We start from the raw sequence: 15,195 nt of genomic DNA on the forward strand, positions 1-15,195 counted from the left end.
GACAAGAGAAAACATGGTGCAAAATATTTGTTTAAAATAATTAAGTCATTTATATTATTCCTGTTGTTACTGCTTGGTATATTAACATTATTCTTCTATGATTTCCTGGCTTAATATTTGGGCTACTTACCCACTGGCATAAATGAAAAAGCGTTTAATAGCATTTTTAACATTCGTAAAAACATGTACACAGGCCTTGGAATGGAACCTATTGGTTAAGTGACCAGTTGAACTTGTGGTTGGGAGTGCTGAAGGCCTGGCTGCGGTTTCTGGACATTGCCTGCCCTATTTACTTGGGTTCACTGCATTGCTGTGAATAAAGTGTGCTCAGAATAGAGTGATTCCCACCATCAAACAGAAGTGTTGACACATGTCAAATGCTGTGTCATGGTCATTTTCTTAATGACATTGGATAGTCAGCCTTACAGCTTCTTTCATTATATTACTTATAAACAGTAAATGTGTTTAAAAAGTGACCTGTGAAATGAGAAGAGTTTGTAAGCTATGTTTTTTATTACATTTAAGAGGAGGAAATTGTCATTTTGGTTGTGTCATTTGGTAAGAAAATCTTGCATCTGCCAATACAAAAATGTGTGACACAACATGAACACTCCATGTTTTATTTTTATTTTAGAAAAGTACTTGTGTGTACTAAAACTACATTTACTATAGGGATCAATGATGAACGGGTATCCAAGCTGGGCTCCATAGCAAAATTTGAGTGAAAACCCAGCAAAGCACTCCACTCTCCCAAGGCACCTGCTCCGCTCTTCTGCACGTGTTTGGGGCATATGAGCAGAACCCCAGACGTTCCTGTGCATGCTCAGAAGATGCCTACAATCTGCTCTTTTATGGGCTTCAATACATATGTGCTATTTATTTGTGTATGCTCAGAAAAGCAGATCATTGGGTTTGGGAGGGCGAACCAGCATTGCTGGGCCCCTCTCATCTTCAGGCCCCGCAGGTGATGCATCACTTGCAGTGTAGATAGTTCACCAGTGAATTCATGTTTGTGTTTGATGAATGTAGAGTAACAAATGGTTTTGCATCAGGTGTAATATTTTAATGAGTTAAAATAGTGGATTTGAAACCAATGTATGCGTTGGTATTTATTTTAATATTTTATATAGTTTATTAGGACCGTGTTAAATTGGCCTACCTATATTGCTGTAAGTTGCTGCATTGAAAATTGCAATAATGTGTGTGTAGTTTGTATCTTGAGAGCTGTATTTTGCACGAGTTACTCTGTTACTATCCTGATATATAACTGTCTCTCTATACCTTAAAAACAACATGCAATCAGCAGCATACCAACATGTGGACACGGACTCTCGATTCCCCCCCCCCCCCCTTTGTTTTGTTTTTTATGTAATATATATTTTCTTCCTTTGTTTTTTAGACTTATGTGGCCAACATTTTGATTGCAGTAAACCCATATTTTGATGTCCCACACCTGTACACTTCTGAATTCATTAAAAAATACCACGGTAAATCTCTGGGAACTTTGCCACCACATGTCTACGCAATAGGTAAGAAATATTTCTGTTGTCTCTCCTTTAATGTATTGTTTGTTTTTCAATGTATTAAATTGTTAGTGTAATTATTTTAAATATTTGGGCTTTTTGGGGGAAAAATATTAATATTATAAGTAGGTTTTCTAGAGGAGCCTTCTTATGCATTGCAATTTGCAGAAGCTTTGAAAGTTCAAATAAGCAATTTTGGTTTTTGCATTTTTGTCACTTGAGAATCTTCAAACTCACTATTTTATTACATCATTTTAATACTGCTTAATTAATTTTACACTGTGCTGGCGCAATTCTCGCTGCAACAGTTATAATGTAATATTATCTAAAATTATAAGTATATTCGTCTCAAAAAAATATATATATATAAAAAACATCAGTTAAAATACATGATTATTAAGGTATTGGATAATTATCTTAACATTCACAGATTCACCAATGGGTATTCTCCATATACATCAAATTTCGAGGCATAAATGTTCATCTCCAAACCACTAAAAAGGAAAATTGTAAATAGTGAAACCCTGTGATGTAATCAAAATTAAAAAAATACCCTCACATGAAGTGACTAATATGTAAGCCTTTCATTAAATACAGAATTTATCGTCTGGTTAATGACGTTCTCCACTGATTACACTGAAAACGTTGTCATGGAGTCATCCAACATAAAAGTGTGTAACAAGTAGTACTGTGAGAGTATCTTGCCTATCTGTGGTTACCGTAGATTTGTGAATAATCAAGAAGCCTCAGCCAAGGGGTCTATAAATCCCAATTTAGTGTAACAAGTATATATAGTTTTTCTTTTTTGGGGGGGATTTGGAGATGAACATTCATCCCTCAGATTTCAACGTATATGGCCAATATACATTGGTAAATCTGTATATGTTCAGATGCTTATTGTGATATTCAATCATTCTGTATTTTGTCTAATTTTTTTTCCTTGTGTATATTGTTGAGAATAATATCTTTCTAATATAAGATACTGCATTCTAACTGTTGCCGTAGGATTAGTGCCGATGCCAGGTAAAATCTGTTATGCACTATAGTTTATACAAGCTGATGGTACCTTGTTTCCTGCCAGGACAGCACCCTTTAGGTTGAGCGCCTGTGGTTACTTTTCCATCCTCTACTTTAGTGTCATTTTAATAGAATCTTACCCACTCCATGAAAACCTTATTAACAAACTTGGTAATTACAGGAATAGTGGAATCAGGAATTTTGATGATGGGCTATTACAAATGTTCTTCTGTCATGAAACGGGCGTGTAAACCATTCCTTAATATGATTATTCCTTTGTTCAAGCTTATTTTCAAGTTAGTTGGGGGACTGAAGTTGTAAAGCCATCTTTTGTTTTCTTAATGTTTGCAAATTGTGCTTTGGAACCCCAAGAATTTCTTTCTGCTGTCCCATTGGTTATTAGATATGCAACACATTCTGTTGGGCGGAGCCACATATTTGGGGATCCCAGCTAGAAAAAAAAATTGAGCCACCACTTCCTTAATACATCCAGTGTGATTAAAATTTTTTTTTTACTTCAGATAAACCAAACTTCCCAGCTAAGCGACCTTATCAGAGTCACTTTTTCGGAAGCACACATAAAGTGAATAACTTCTGATAGTTGGAATTGCTGGAGCATTAAAGTGTTGCTTATTACAATATGTTTTGTTCCAGCTGATAAAGCCTTCCGAGACATGAAGGTTTTGAAGATGAGCCAATCAATCATCGTGTCTGGAGAGTCAGGAGCTGGCAAGACAGAAAATACTAAGTTTGTTCTGAGGTCTGTATACAGTAAATTGAATTATTATTTTCTACTGTTCATATTATTTTCCAGTCTTATTTTTTTTCTCACAGCTCCTGATTTAAAGGAACATTCTAAAGTTCTTAGCTTATTCATTTTCAAATAAATCAATACTAATTTATTCCCTATTTGAATATATTGTAATGTTAGCATTCACATAACATAGCAATCCGTATTTTAGAGATCACAGTGTGCATTTTTTCCTGTTGATGATAATAATAGTACATTTTTGTTTTTGTTTTTTTGTATTATAGTCTTCTTATAGTGTGATTTTAGTCCTTCATTTTGACCAAGTTGACCTATCACAGTACCATGTGTGAGCTCCAAAGCAATTGCTACATATGGTCAAAATACAATTCTGTTGGAATTGATTGGGTATGATTGAGTGATAACCACCATCAATCATATCTGTGGGGTCATTCTTTCACTCAAAAGTGCAAATCATGCCAAGGCAGCCTGTTGGTCAGTCACTTGAACAAACATGTCATTTAGTCTGGTCACCTTCCTGTGTGCCCAAATTGTTCACTATTGTAGGTGGTGGCTTTACCGATTACTTGCATTTTCAAATTGCTATATTCTACAATTGCCAACCACTACAGTCCATGAGGTCAAGTCAGGGTTGCCAACCCTTAATGGTGTTTTATTTATTTTATTTACTGACAATTGTATATACAAATTTTGATGATGTGTTAATAAATGTATATTGTAACATCCAGAGAAGAAAACTTGGGTGTCAAAAAACCCTACTCAGACCCAAAACAATTGGAGTGGTTGATTCTGTGTGAATTTTTGTACTGTCAGAGGTTGCTATATACTGTTACTGATCTGTATTATTTCTTACCGAGAGGCACAAATGTTACAAATTTGCTGAAGGTTGGCGGTCCTGAAGGGGGTACTACACAGACACAAGTTAATTTCAGAAGATCTTTTCATAGAAATGTTTGCTAAATTCATATTGGAACATTTGGACTTGATTGCAGTTTGAAATAATCTTTTGAACACAGTAAGAGCTATAATAGTGTTCAAACCATGGTAATGACTGTGTTTACTAAGATTCAAACTTGTTATTATTTTAAGTATCGTTTTTAGCTTTTATTCTTAAATGAAAATGAAAAGATGATTTTCTTAAATGACTCACAATGGAAGATTGTTGATTCTAATAACTGGTATGGCTACCAAGACCTCAAATAGTACAAACATGGCCTCCTTCTCATTATGTACAAAGACCAGCACACATATATGGATTAGGCTAGTGTCACATGGGCTCTTTGAATGCGAACAACTCTGTGTACATGGTCTTCATGGCTTTATCTCCCCCATGTGACAGAGAAAGAGTGTTTCCACTAACTTACTTTGAAAAGTACCGCCTATGTGAAATCAGCCTCTAACTAAGTCACTTTATTCATTGTTCTATCTACTACCTGAACAGAAATATTTGTTTCTAAGACAAGCAGTTCTTTAGTCTGTATTTTGTATGTACTCGGTATACATGATGCACACACTTGTCACATGACTCATACAGTTTTCTCCTGTCTATTAATCATTCAATATTACAATGTTCTGTAGATATCTGACCGAATCATATGGATCTGGGCAAGATATCGATGAGAGGATTGTAGAAGGTATGTGAGCTTAAGTTACTAGAAAGCCCCCCCCCCCCCCAAATATGTAAATAAGTAAGGCAGTAGGGAGAAAGCCATATGTTTTATGTTGCTGCTGTTAGTAATATGTTTCCATGGAAAATAAATGCTGTGAAACAACTATGTATTGTACATTCTTATTTCTAAGGGATTTTGTTGTTTTGACGTTTGCCAAATGTCATTATGGGATTAATACTCAGAGGTTGCTGTTCATTTTTCCCAACAAGAAGCCATGCTGAATTATTTCTCACAAGAAAGAAATAAGGAGAGTGTTTATTTTAATGTGGTAGAAATATTTCTAAGGAAACTAATTTTCCTCTAAACATTACTTCCTATGTAGTCCCATTAAAAGTGTAATAAACAAAAGGCCTATTCCAAGCTGTCGGATAGAAGCTTGTATATTTTACCTAAGACCTTTTTTGTTTTCAAATGCCCATGGAGGTTACTGCTAGGTTGTTGAGACATATGAGGAATTCAGAGAGCCAGCATCCTAATTGTAGGGTTTAATATAGGTCTTATGTTCTTTTTTTTTTTTTAAGTACAATTTTAATATACCATGTCCTAGTACCTCACAATAGCGCTCCACGTCACTCCTTTGTTATTGCCCTCTGTAATGGTTTACATTGTGGATCCAGTGGAATACATATCTTCCTGGGTTTTTAGAATTAATCTTTTATCATTTACCTGAACTTATCCCAGAAGGGAAGAACATACTTTAAAATATTGGTATTTTCTTGCTGCATTTGAATTTGAGCTACTACAGAAATGTGATTTTTCTATTGGACTCTGTAAAAGTTTTGACCTATTCATAGGCTTTTGATATAAATATTCAGTTTGTAGTACATGTCCTTGTGTGCTGTTTTCAAGAAGCAACTGCTAAAGAGCTTAACAGAATAACATAAATGATGCTTTTAACTAAGCTTTTTTTATCTTTGTTACTGATAAAAACAATGTGTTTGCATTCACACAGCCAACCCCTTATTAGAGGCCTTTGGAAATGCAAAAACAGTCCGAAATAACAACAGCAGTCGGTTTGGAAAATTTGTGGAAATTCACTTCAATGAAAAGGTAGGTATCTTTATTATTGTTTTATTTATAACTCCTGTTTTCTTGTGTATATTTGTAACTCTGCCTAGGTGGCCTAGAATGACCTATAAGGGATGATTTGCATCTTTCCATAACAAAAAATCATTAATGGTTTAAACCTCTCACCCCCTATGTAACGTTCCTCCCCACAGTGGTGGCATGGTTTTTCAAGTGCCACCATCAGAGGCAGAAGGGTGTGCCCCAGTGTCTAATAAGACCCAGGCTCGTATGTTAGAGCATGTGTTATCTGAGATTATTATTTTAAACTCCTATTGTAGCACTCAATATTAATATACATATATATATATATATATATATATATATATATATATATATTATATGTATATCTATGTATGTATGTGTGTGTGTATATATATGTGTATATATATATATATATATATATATATATATATATATATATATATATATATAAAATCATCACCATTTATTTATATAGCGCCACTGATTCCACAGCGCTGTACAGAGAACTCATTCACATCAGTCCCTGCCCCATTGGAGCGTACAGTCTAAATTCCCTAACATACATAGACAGACAGACTCTCTGTCTGTCTGTCTATGTATGTTAGGGAACAATTTTGATAGCAGACAATTAACCTACTAGTATGTTTTTGGAGTGTGGGAGGAAACCCACGGAAACATGGGGAGAACATACAAACTCCTCACAGATAAGGCCATGGTCAGGAATTGAACTCATGACCCCAGCGCTGTGAGTGCAGAAGTGCTAACCACTTAGCCACCGTGCTGCCCTGTTCGTTTTGCTCTTTATAGTGAAAACCCATGTTTAAGAAGAAAAATATTAATAATTCTACTGTTTAATAAAAGTATATTAATTAATAGGTGGTACTGGTGTAAATAATGCATTCTCTTGATTCTAGTAGCAAATGAGTGAAAATGATAGGTGAATCATTTCCCATTTGCTTTGTACCTACACAGATTGATTGCATTCTGTGATCAGTGATGCACTCCATAGCATTGTTGTCAGTCACATAACGTAAGAACCATTAAGACTCCCCGATCTTGAGAATCTTACGTGATGTGATTCTCTTACTACAGAATTTAATTTATGGTAAATTAATGCTGATAACTTGCTATATTATCACTGTAACCCAATCTATACATGTTTACTGTGTTTATGCATAGTCTTTGGCAGTGAGCTGGAAAGACACTTGACTACGTTTGTAATTTTAGTACAGCTGATAACTGTTGATTTTTACATACAACTGAGCAGAGCACATAAGAAAATGATATAACTGTTTTCCACTCTCTTGTGACATTTCTCCCAAAGTTGACTCCACAGTTTGAGGTGACAACCTTTAATATTGTCAAAGCTCCTCTCACGACCTGCCCTTTCCAGATAAATAGAAAACAAATAATGTGTGTTCCCAAGTGTCCTGTGTATAGGTTTGTATCACAGAAAAGGTTATCCCAGTGCTGAGTGAGCCTTTGTCTAGAAGCCAACCCTGATAATGAGAGTAACCTTTTCCAGTAAAGTGACACAATACTGCAGTTTTCTTTAGCACCGATGGGATCAACTGTATAATGTGCTTTGTACAAGAGGCTGAACGTTCTACAGACAATCTGAGTTTGTCATTTGTTTCTTTTCAGCTTCAGTTATGTTGACATGTAGCAGAGGAAAACCATATTCTTTATCTGTTATATGATATCCAGTGAACAGTAAAGTGTATTGCCGTGGTGCTGAAACGCCTTTTCTCCACGTATATAATGTGTGCTGGTACATCGGTGCCTTAATGTGTAATTGTGGCTGTGTAAGGGAGATCCTGTCTTATCTTCTTTTGGGGACACTGGCTTTTGATTTGGACCATACATTGGATGTGTCACTTGTTTAAATTATGTGGGGCTAGGTCTATTTGTACAATGATTGGTATTGGTATTTGTAAAGGTCTACTTATTATTTAGCTTACATTTTGGTTGCTCACAACATTCATACTCGCATAGACATGATCCTCGCTGATAGACCCACCACTCCCCTTTTGTGCTCCTCGGATGTAATCCCCATTACTTGGACAGATCATTTAGTAGTTTCACTTTACTTTGACATTTGTCCTTCTGTTCACCCCTGCCGATTTTGGCGTCTACATGATTACCTCCTTTCCAAAAAGCAAAATAAACAAAAAGTCATGCAAGCGATCGTGGAGTTCAGGGAATTTTACTCCTCTCCAGATATTCCTCACTCTATAACATGGGAGGCTCATAAGGCCACAATTCGAGGGTTACTAATTAGCATGTCCTCAACCTGAAAAAAGTCCAATTATCTCGTATACACGATCTTGAAGCCGAGATATCTTCTCTCACTGAGAAACATCGATGTCGCCCTAAAAGTAAAACCTATCTACAAATCTTGGCTCTCAAGGGTCAACTACAACAAATTTTATCATCTAAAGCTGCCAACATGCTGAAATGGCTAAGCCAAAGATATTATGAAAAAGGAAACAAGACCGACTCTTTTAGGTCGTAGCCTACGCTCCAAGAGAACCCGTAATAGAATGATCTATATACAAGATTCTTCAGCTAATAAACTGTACAAAGATTGCCACTCATTTTCAAGACTTTTATTCTAAACTGTATGACTTACACCCAGATAACCCCCCTCCTAAGGATCTCAGATCTAGAATTAAATTTTTGTTAGAATCTTGTAGGCTTCCTATGTTGAGTGATGCGCAGTTGTCCTCTCTAAACCAAGAGGTAGCACCTGAGGAACTGAAATTCACTATCAAATCGCTCAGAAACACGTCTTCCGCATGTCCTGATGGTGTCACAGCTGCATATTATAAAAAGATGCTTCCTGCCCTTTCTCCCATGCTCATAGATCTTTTTAATTCCATTCTCCTCGGAAGGAAGTTTGATGGAGCCACCACCAGAGCAAATATAGTTGTAATCCCAAAAGAGGGAAAAGACCCGAGTCAATGTGCAAGCTACCGGCCAATTTCTTTATTAAATGTCGATTTACAACTTGTTGCCAAAATTTTAGCTAACCGACTTACCCGTGTGATTCCCTCCCTGGTCCACCCAGACCAAGTGGCTTTTATCCCTAACCGCCAGGTGGCGGATAACACAAGAAAAGTCATTAACTTAATCCATGCTGCTAATAAATATAAGACCCCTTCTCTGGTGGTTGCTCTTGACGTGCTGAAAGAATTCAACAGTGTCTCGTGGCCCTTTATGCGCAACGTTCTTAACACAGCCAATATTCAAGGTACTTTCCTTAACGGAATCGCATCATTGTATTATAATCCCTCAGCAATAGTTCTGGTTAATGGTTGTGCCTTCCCGGCCTTTACAATAACAATAGCTGATCATCCAAAAAACCATAGAAAACATAGTTAATATATATATATATATATGTATACACACACACACACAAGAAAAAAAGTTATTTATATATATATATATATATATATATATATATATATAGATATATATATATAGATATATATATATATATATATATATATATATATATATATATATATATAGAGATAGATAGATAGATATCACTTTTTTTTCAAATCCCCCTATACTTACCTTTTAATCGCCCTGTTCAAAAAATCCTCTAGTTATTATACTATAATCACTTTTTGTATTGTTTCGTTGCAATATCATTTAAGCCAGGCATTGTATATCAGGGTGCAATGACCAGGCCTGCGGTACCTGACATATACACCACTGTGACCCCAAATTGTGACCTGTTTTGATAATTACACCACTATGTTAGTTAAGGGATAACAACTTATAATGGGCCAAAGAGAATAATATATAATGCCCCATTAGTATTACAAGTAGAAGTATGTAGCAGGGAGATAAGGTCCATGATGCTTCAGGACAAGGTGACTTTTAATCACTTGTCAGCGTCCCTTGAAATAATAAAACTTAACTTACCTTTTAATCGGCTTGTTCTCCGATCCTCTTCTCTTCTTTTCTCCAATTCTGTGCTGCTGATTGTTCTTCTTGCGCGGGTGACTCCTCTGTGCTGCGCTCCGCAATGGATGTTGGGCGTGATGACATCACGCCCGACATTCACTGCGAGCGCCGCACGGAGGAGGAGACAAGGGAGGGAGCCGGAGTACCAGCTGACGTGACCGCGTGACCGCAAGGTAAGTAGTTTCTTTTCTTTTTTTTCAGGATTTTTCTTTTCCATTAAGAGCGCTGCCCCCTTTCCACAACCAATACTCCTTCTGGGCCACAGTTACAGGCGGCTGGGCCGCTGGTTGGACAACCCTGCTCTAGGCCATCTAAATTGGCCATCTATGCAGATGATGTACTCCTTACCCTCACAAATCCGTATGTTTCAATCCTTTCTGTTTTTTCTGAAATTAAAAAAAAGTTAACTTTTTAACTGTGAAGTTAACTCCGACAAAACTGAAGCCCTAGCTCTCAACTTTCAATCTAATACTCAAAACACTTTTAAGTTTAATTGGCAATCACAACATATTAAATATTTAGGAATCAAGCTAACCAAAAGTTATGATAAACTATTTGCGGCCAACTTTCCCCCTTTAATAGCCACTTTAAAACTCGATATCCGCTCTTAGTCACCTCAGTATATATCATGAATTGGTAGAGAGTCGCCTTAGTAAAAATTAATATCTTACCCAGACTTCTTTACCTATTTCAAACCTTACAAGTTTGTGTCCCTTCGCTTTTTCTCAGAGATATACAGTCTAGTATCTCTCAGTTTGTATGGTCCAGCAGACGCCCTAGAGTCTGTCTAAAAGTCCTTTACCGGCATACTAAAAATGGCGGTTTGGGTCTTCCCTGCCTCCATAAATACTACTTAGCATCACATCTCACTCAGGCAGCTTTACCTCACGCACGCCCCCACACTAGATTGTGGGTCGACACAGAAGCAGATCTTCTCCGGATATTATCTCCCAGTATCCTATACTGGCTTGATATAAAAGACCCCCCCCCCCCCCCCTCCACACACCTTCCCTCCTACAGTTCGCTTTTCACTTGAAATATGGAAATATTGTATGCGCACCTATAAACTTAAAGGTAATCCTAAACTAATGTTCCCTCTCTGGAACAACCATGCATTTCCTCCCGATATGAATCCTAAATCTTTTTTCCCACTGGACAAAGCATAACATTATGATTTGACCCGATATATGGGATATTTTCTGACTTTCCCTGAGCTCCGTGATTGCCTCCACCTTCCATCTTCATCCTTTTATCAATATTTACAAATACGACACCTATTCAACACCCAAATAGACCCGCAAATTTCCACTTATTACGCGCTGCTGTTGAATAACAATTTGCCTGATAAAGAGCTACATGAGCTTCGCTGGGAGGAGTTCATGGCCGAGGTTTTAGATCATGAAGAGTGGGCTGATATTCTAGGGGCAGTTGCTAAATTCTCTATTTACTCAGATAAAAGAAAATGCTTACAAGCTTTTATTTTGTTGGTTTTTAGTCCCTTCCAAACTGAAATCTATTTATCCGACAGCTTCTGATCTTTGATCTTTGGTGGCGTACCTGTGGTCATCGAGGTACCCTGTCCCACATCTGGTGGAATTGTCCAAAAATGATAATTTTCTGGTTAGAAGTAGCTGATCTTATCCATAAATTAACCAGTCTAAAGTTTCCGTTCCATCTCTCTTACTTTCTTCCTCCCCACTGACACTTATAAACTTGTTTGGAGACTCCCGGGCCACATCATCACCGCTGCTAGATGTCTGATAGCTAAAAAATGGAAACAAGCTGAGACCCCCACAATCCCAGAGCTTATTCAAAGTGTTTGGCAAATATATAATTTAGAACATATGAGTAGCGTCTTAAATGATCGCCCTAACCAATTCCTTTATGCATTGCATTGTTGGCAAGACCATTTTGCCTCATCATAATACATTTTTTAATGTATTACACTCCTTAAAAATTTAAAGAGCATACTTTTGGTATCGAGTCTTTCTTCACTTTACTATATTACTCCCTTTCTTCTCATCCACTAACAAGCCCTTCTATCCCCACCCCTTCTTCTTCTCCTTCCTCTCCTTCTCCTCCTTCTTCTCCTCCTTCCTCTCCTTCTCCTCCTTCTTCTCCTCCTTCTTCTCCTTCTTCTTCTCCTTCTTCTTCTCCTTCTTCTCCTCCTCCTCTTCTAATATTCTGGTATGTAGTACTGATTTACTTTCTGTACCTCTTATTTTTGAAAAAAACCTAAATGTAAAAAAAAATAAAAATTCTGCTATTCATTAACTTGCTATACCAACAATATTTTTTTTTCTTCCATATCTAGCATTCTGTAGTGGGTGGATTTGTGTCTCACTACCTTCTGGAGAAGTCTCGTATCTGTGTGCAAGGTCAAGATGAAAGGAATTACCATATTTTCTACAGGTTGTGTGCAGGTGCCCCAGAGGACATTCGTCAGAAACTCTTCTTGGGTTCACCAGATAACTTTAGGGTATGTATAATTTGTTATGTGTCACTACTATTTACTAACTTGTAGTCGAATCATAGTTGTGAGATTCTACAATAACACCAAGCATATTTGTGTAAAACTAGTGAGCAACAAAGTTTTCTAGATTTGTTTGAAAATACAATTAAAAATGGATGTTGGCCAGCGCCCATTGAGATTTGGATCAAATAAGTCCCAAAAGGATCGGCGGGCCTGTAGCTAGTCAAATGGCTGCAAGCTCTATTATTACACCAATGCCCCTTTCTGTTATTTTACAATTGTGTTAATCATACAAAGAATTGGCCTATGTCAAAAACTATATATCTTCAGTCATGAGTTAATTTGTTTCTCTTTCACATATTTTCCTTCTACTTAGCTAGGTAAATTATGGTGCTTGATTCCTAGCACAAGGTATCAAAAACAGTAAGAAGGTAATAAGTATAATCCTACCATACAACAATCATAAAACCATACAATATTTCAGAACTTAATGTTCCAAGCCATGCAATTTAACACACAAGAATCATTTTAATGCCGAGGATTAGATTCCCTGATAAATGCATAATAAACAAAATCTCTTCAGAAGAGCGGTGACTATTGGGCGTGGGAGAATGTTCCTCAGCTGGGTAGCATTCTGGGCAAAGTGCTGGAGGCCGGAGTAGGATGCGGTAATCAGTGAAGTAGTGAGACATTGAGTTGGCGGTCATTGGCAGATTGATGGTGGGGGGGGTTAGTAGAGAGCTTTGACGGTGACAGTGAAGAGTTTACAATCAATTCTGTAAGCCACAGGGAGCTTTTGTAGTGACTGTCAGAGAGGACAGCAGAGATAGAGCGGTGGGAGAGAATAATAAGGTGGGCAGCAGCAGCAGCATTAGATTTAAGAGGGGCAAGGTGGGAGGTGGGTAGGTCAGAGTGAAAGAATTTACAGGTGAGAGTAAGGGAGTGAATAAGCGTTTTGGTGGCTTCTGTGGTGAGAGAAGGCTATATCCTGGATATTATTGTGTTAGACGTAGCAGGATATCGAGTGGGACAGAATGCAAGGTTTGAAGGGGAGGGGAGAGTCAAGGATGACCCATAGTCATCAGACTTGAGGGAGAGAGAAGGGTAGTGTTAACAGAAAGCGAGATGGGGAGGTGAGGGAGCTCTGGAGAGGGGGCAAGATGATTAGTTCAGTCTTGAAAATATTGCTTTTAAGGAAGTTCTGGGACATCCAAGATGAGATGGTCGAAAGACAGTGGGAGATATGAGACCTAAGGGAAGGGGAGAAGTCTGGGGATGAAAAATAGGTTTGGGTGTCATCAACAGATGACCACCTGCAGATGGTACTGGAGGCCAAAGGAGCGGATGAGATCACCAAGAGAGGAGCTGTAGAGGGAGAAGAGCAGGGGGCCAAGTGGAATCAGGTGTATAGAGTGAAAAGGAGCAGTTGACATGGTGAGGTGAAAATCAGGAGAGGACAGTGTTACAGCGGCCTATAGATTTGATAGTTTGCAAAAGGAGGAAGTGGTCAACGGTATTGAAGGCAGCAGGGAGGTCCCAAAGGATAAGCAGGGAGAAGATTTAGCGAAAGGGAGCTCATTAGTGACCTTGTGAGGGCAGCTTTAGTGGAGCTGTTGGTGCGAAAGCCAGATTTGAGTGGGTCAAGGAGCAAGTGAGAAGTTAGAAAGGGGGTGAGACTGTTGTACAAAACCTATTCGAGAAGTTTAGTGGCAAAAGTAAGGAGGGAGATAGGGTAGTAATTAGAGAGAGGCATGGTCAAGGGGCTTTTTTTTTTTTTTTTTTGAGTATGCAGAGATGAAAACATGTTTAAAGCAGGAGGGGAAGAGTCCAGGGGAGAGGGTTAAGTTGAGTAGGTGGGCCAGGTGGGAGCAGGCTTCAAGTCTGAGGGAGCGGATGGGGTGGGAGGGTATGGGGTGAAGTAGACAGGTGGAGGGGGGTGAGGAAGTGAGAAGGGTCCGGACTTCATCTGCAGATACCGGAGTGAAGGAAGAAAAGGTCGGTGAGCTAGGAAGTGGGGGTGACAGTGTCGAACAGAGGATGGACATAACAATCACACGGGAGGGGGGAAAGAGTGGGGATTTAAGGGACTGATGTCATTATGTATTAAAAGTGGGTGAACTGGGTAGCAAATAGCAGAGAGCAAGGAGGGAAGTTGAAAGTGACTGGGATTAGAGGATTGGGAGGAAATGAAAACCTTGAAGTATGATTGTTTAGAGAGTGATGGAGTAGAACTTTAAGAGGCGAGTATGAACTTGAAATGAAGGAAGTCGGCATGAGTGCGTGACCGTCTTTTAAAGCCATTCTGCACAACTGGATCATTTTTGAAGATAGTGGTTGAGGCGGGGACCGATTTAAGCTTGATGGTGACAGCAGGGAGACAAAGTCAAGTGCAGTGGTAGGGGGGTTAATATAGAAGGAGACAGTCTCATCCAGATAAGAAAGAGTGGTTATGGGGGAGAGAAGTGAGACCAGGGAGGATGAAAATGGTGTCAAGGTTAGGGAAAGGAAGAGAAGGTCCATTATTATTATTACTATTATTTTATTTTTTTTTAAACAAAATTTTTATTGTTTATTTAAACAGGTTTACACGGATAAAACATCAGCAATGAGTTGTATAAATGGAGAAGAACATAAATACATGTGGATAAAATGAAAACATTTGCAGGCGTATGATAAATAAAGTGATGTAAAATCCAAATGTAGATTTGGTGTATA

At 38.0% G+C, this 15,195-nt stretch overlaps 1 protein-coding gene across 8 annotated transcripts in view; it reads left to right on the forward strand.

The window, feature by feature from the left end:
• MYO6 (myosin VI) overlaps nucleotides 1-15,195 on the forward strand; it is a 205,516-nt gene that overhangs the window by 66,054 nt on the left and 124,267 nt on the right. For all 8 annotated transcript variants that reach the window (XM_075202655.1, XM_075202656.1, XM_075202657.1 and 5 more), the window contains exons 5-9: nucleotides 1,400-1,529; nucleotides 3,195-3,300; nucleotides 4,888-4,943; nucleotides 5,932-6,029; nucleotides 12,322-12,486. In XM_075202655.1, coding sequence (XP_075058756.1) covers nucleotides 1,400-1,529; nucleotides 3,195-3,300; nucleotides 4,888-4,943; nucleotides 5,932-6,029; nucleotides 12,322-12,486 — 555 coding nt within the window. The remainder of the gene's footprint in view (nucleotides 1-1,399; nucleotides 1,530-3,194; nucleotides 3,301-4,887; nucleotides 4,944-5,931; nucleotides 6,030-12,321; nucleotides 12,487-15,195) is intronic.

The sequence above is a fragment of the Mixophyes fleayi genome, chromosome 3 (genome assembly GCF_038048845.1).
Source record: "Mixophyes fleayi isolate aMixFle1 chromosome 3, aMixFle1.hap1, whole genome shotgun sequence".
Lineage (NCBI taxonomy): Eukaryota > Metazoa > Chordata > Amphibia > Anura > Limnodynastidae > Mixophyes > Mixophyes fleayi.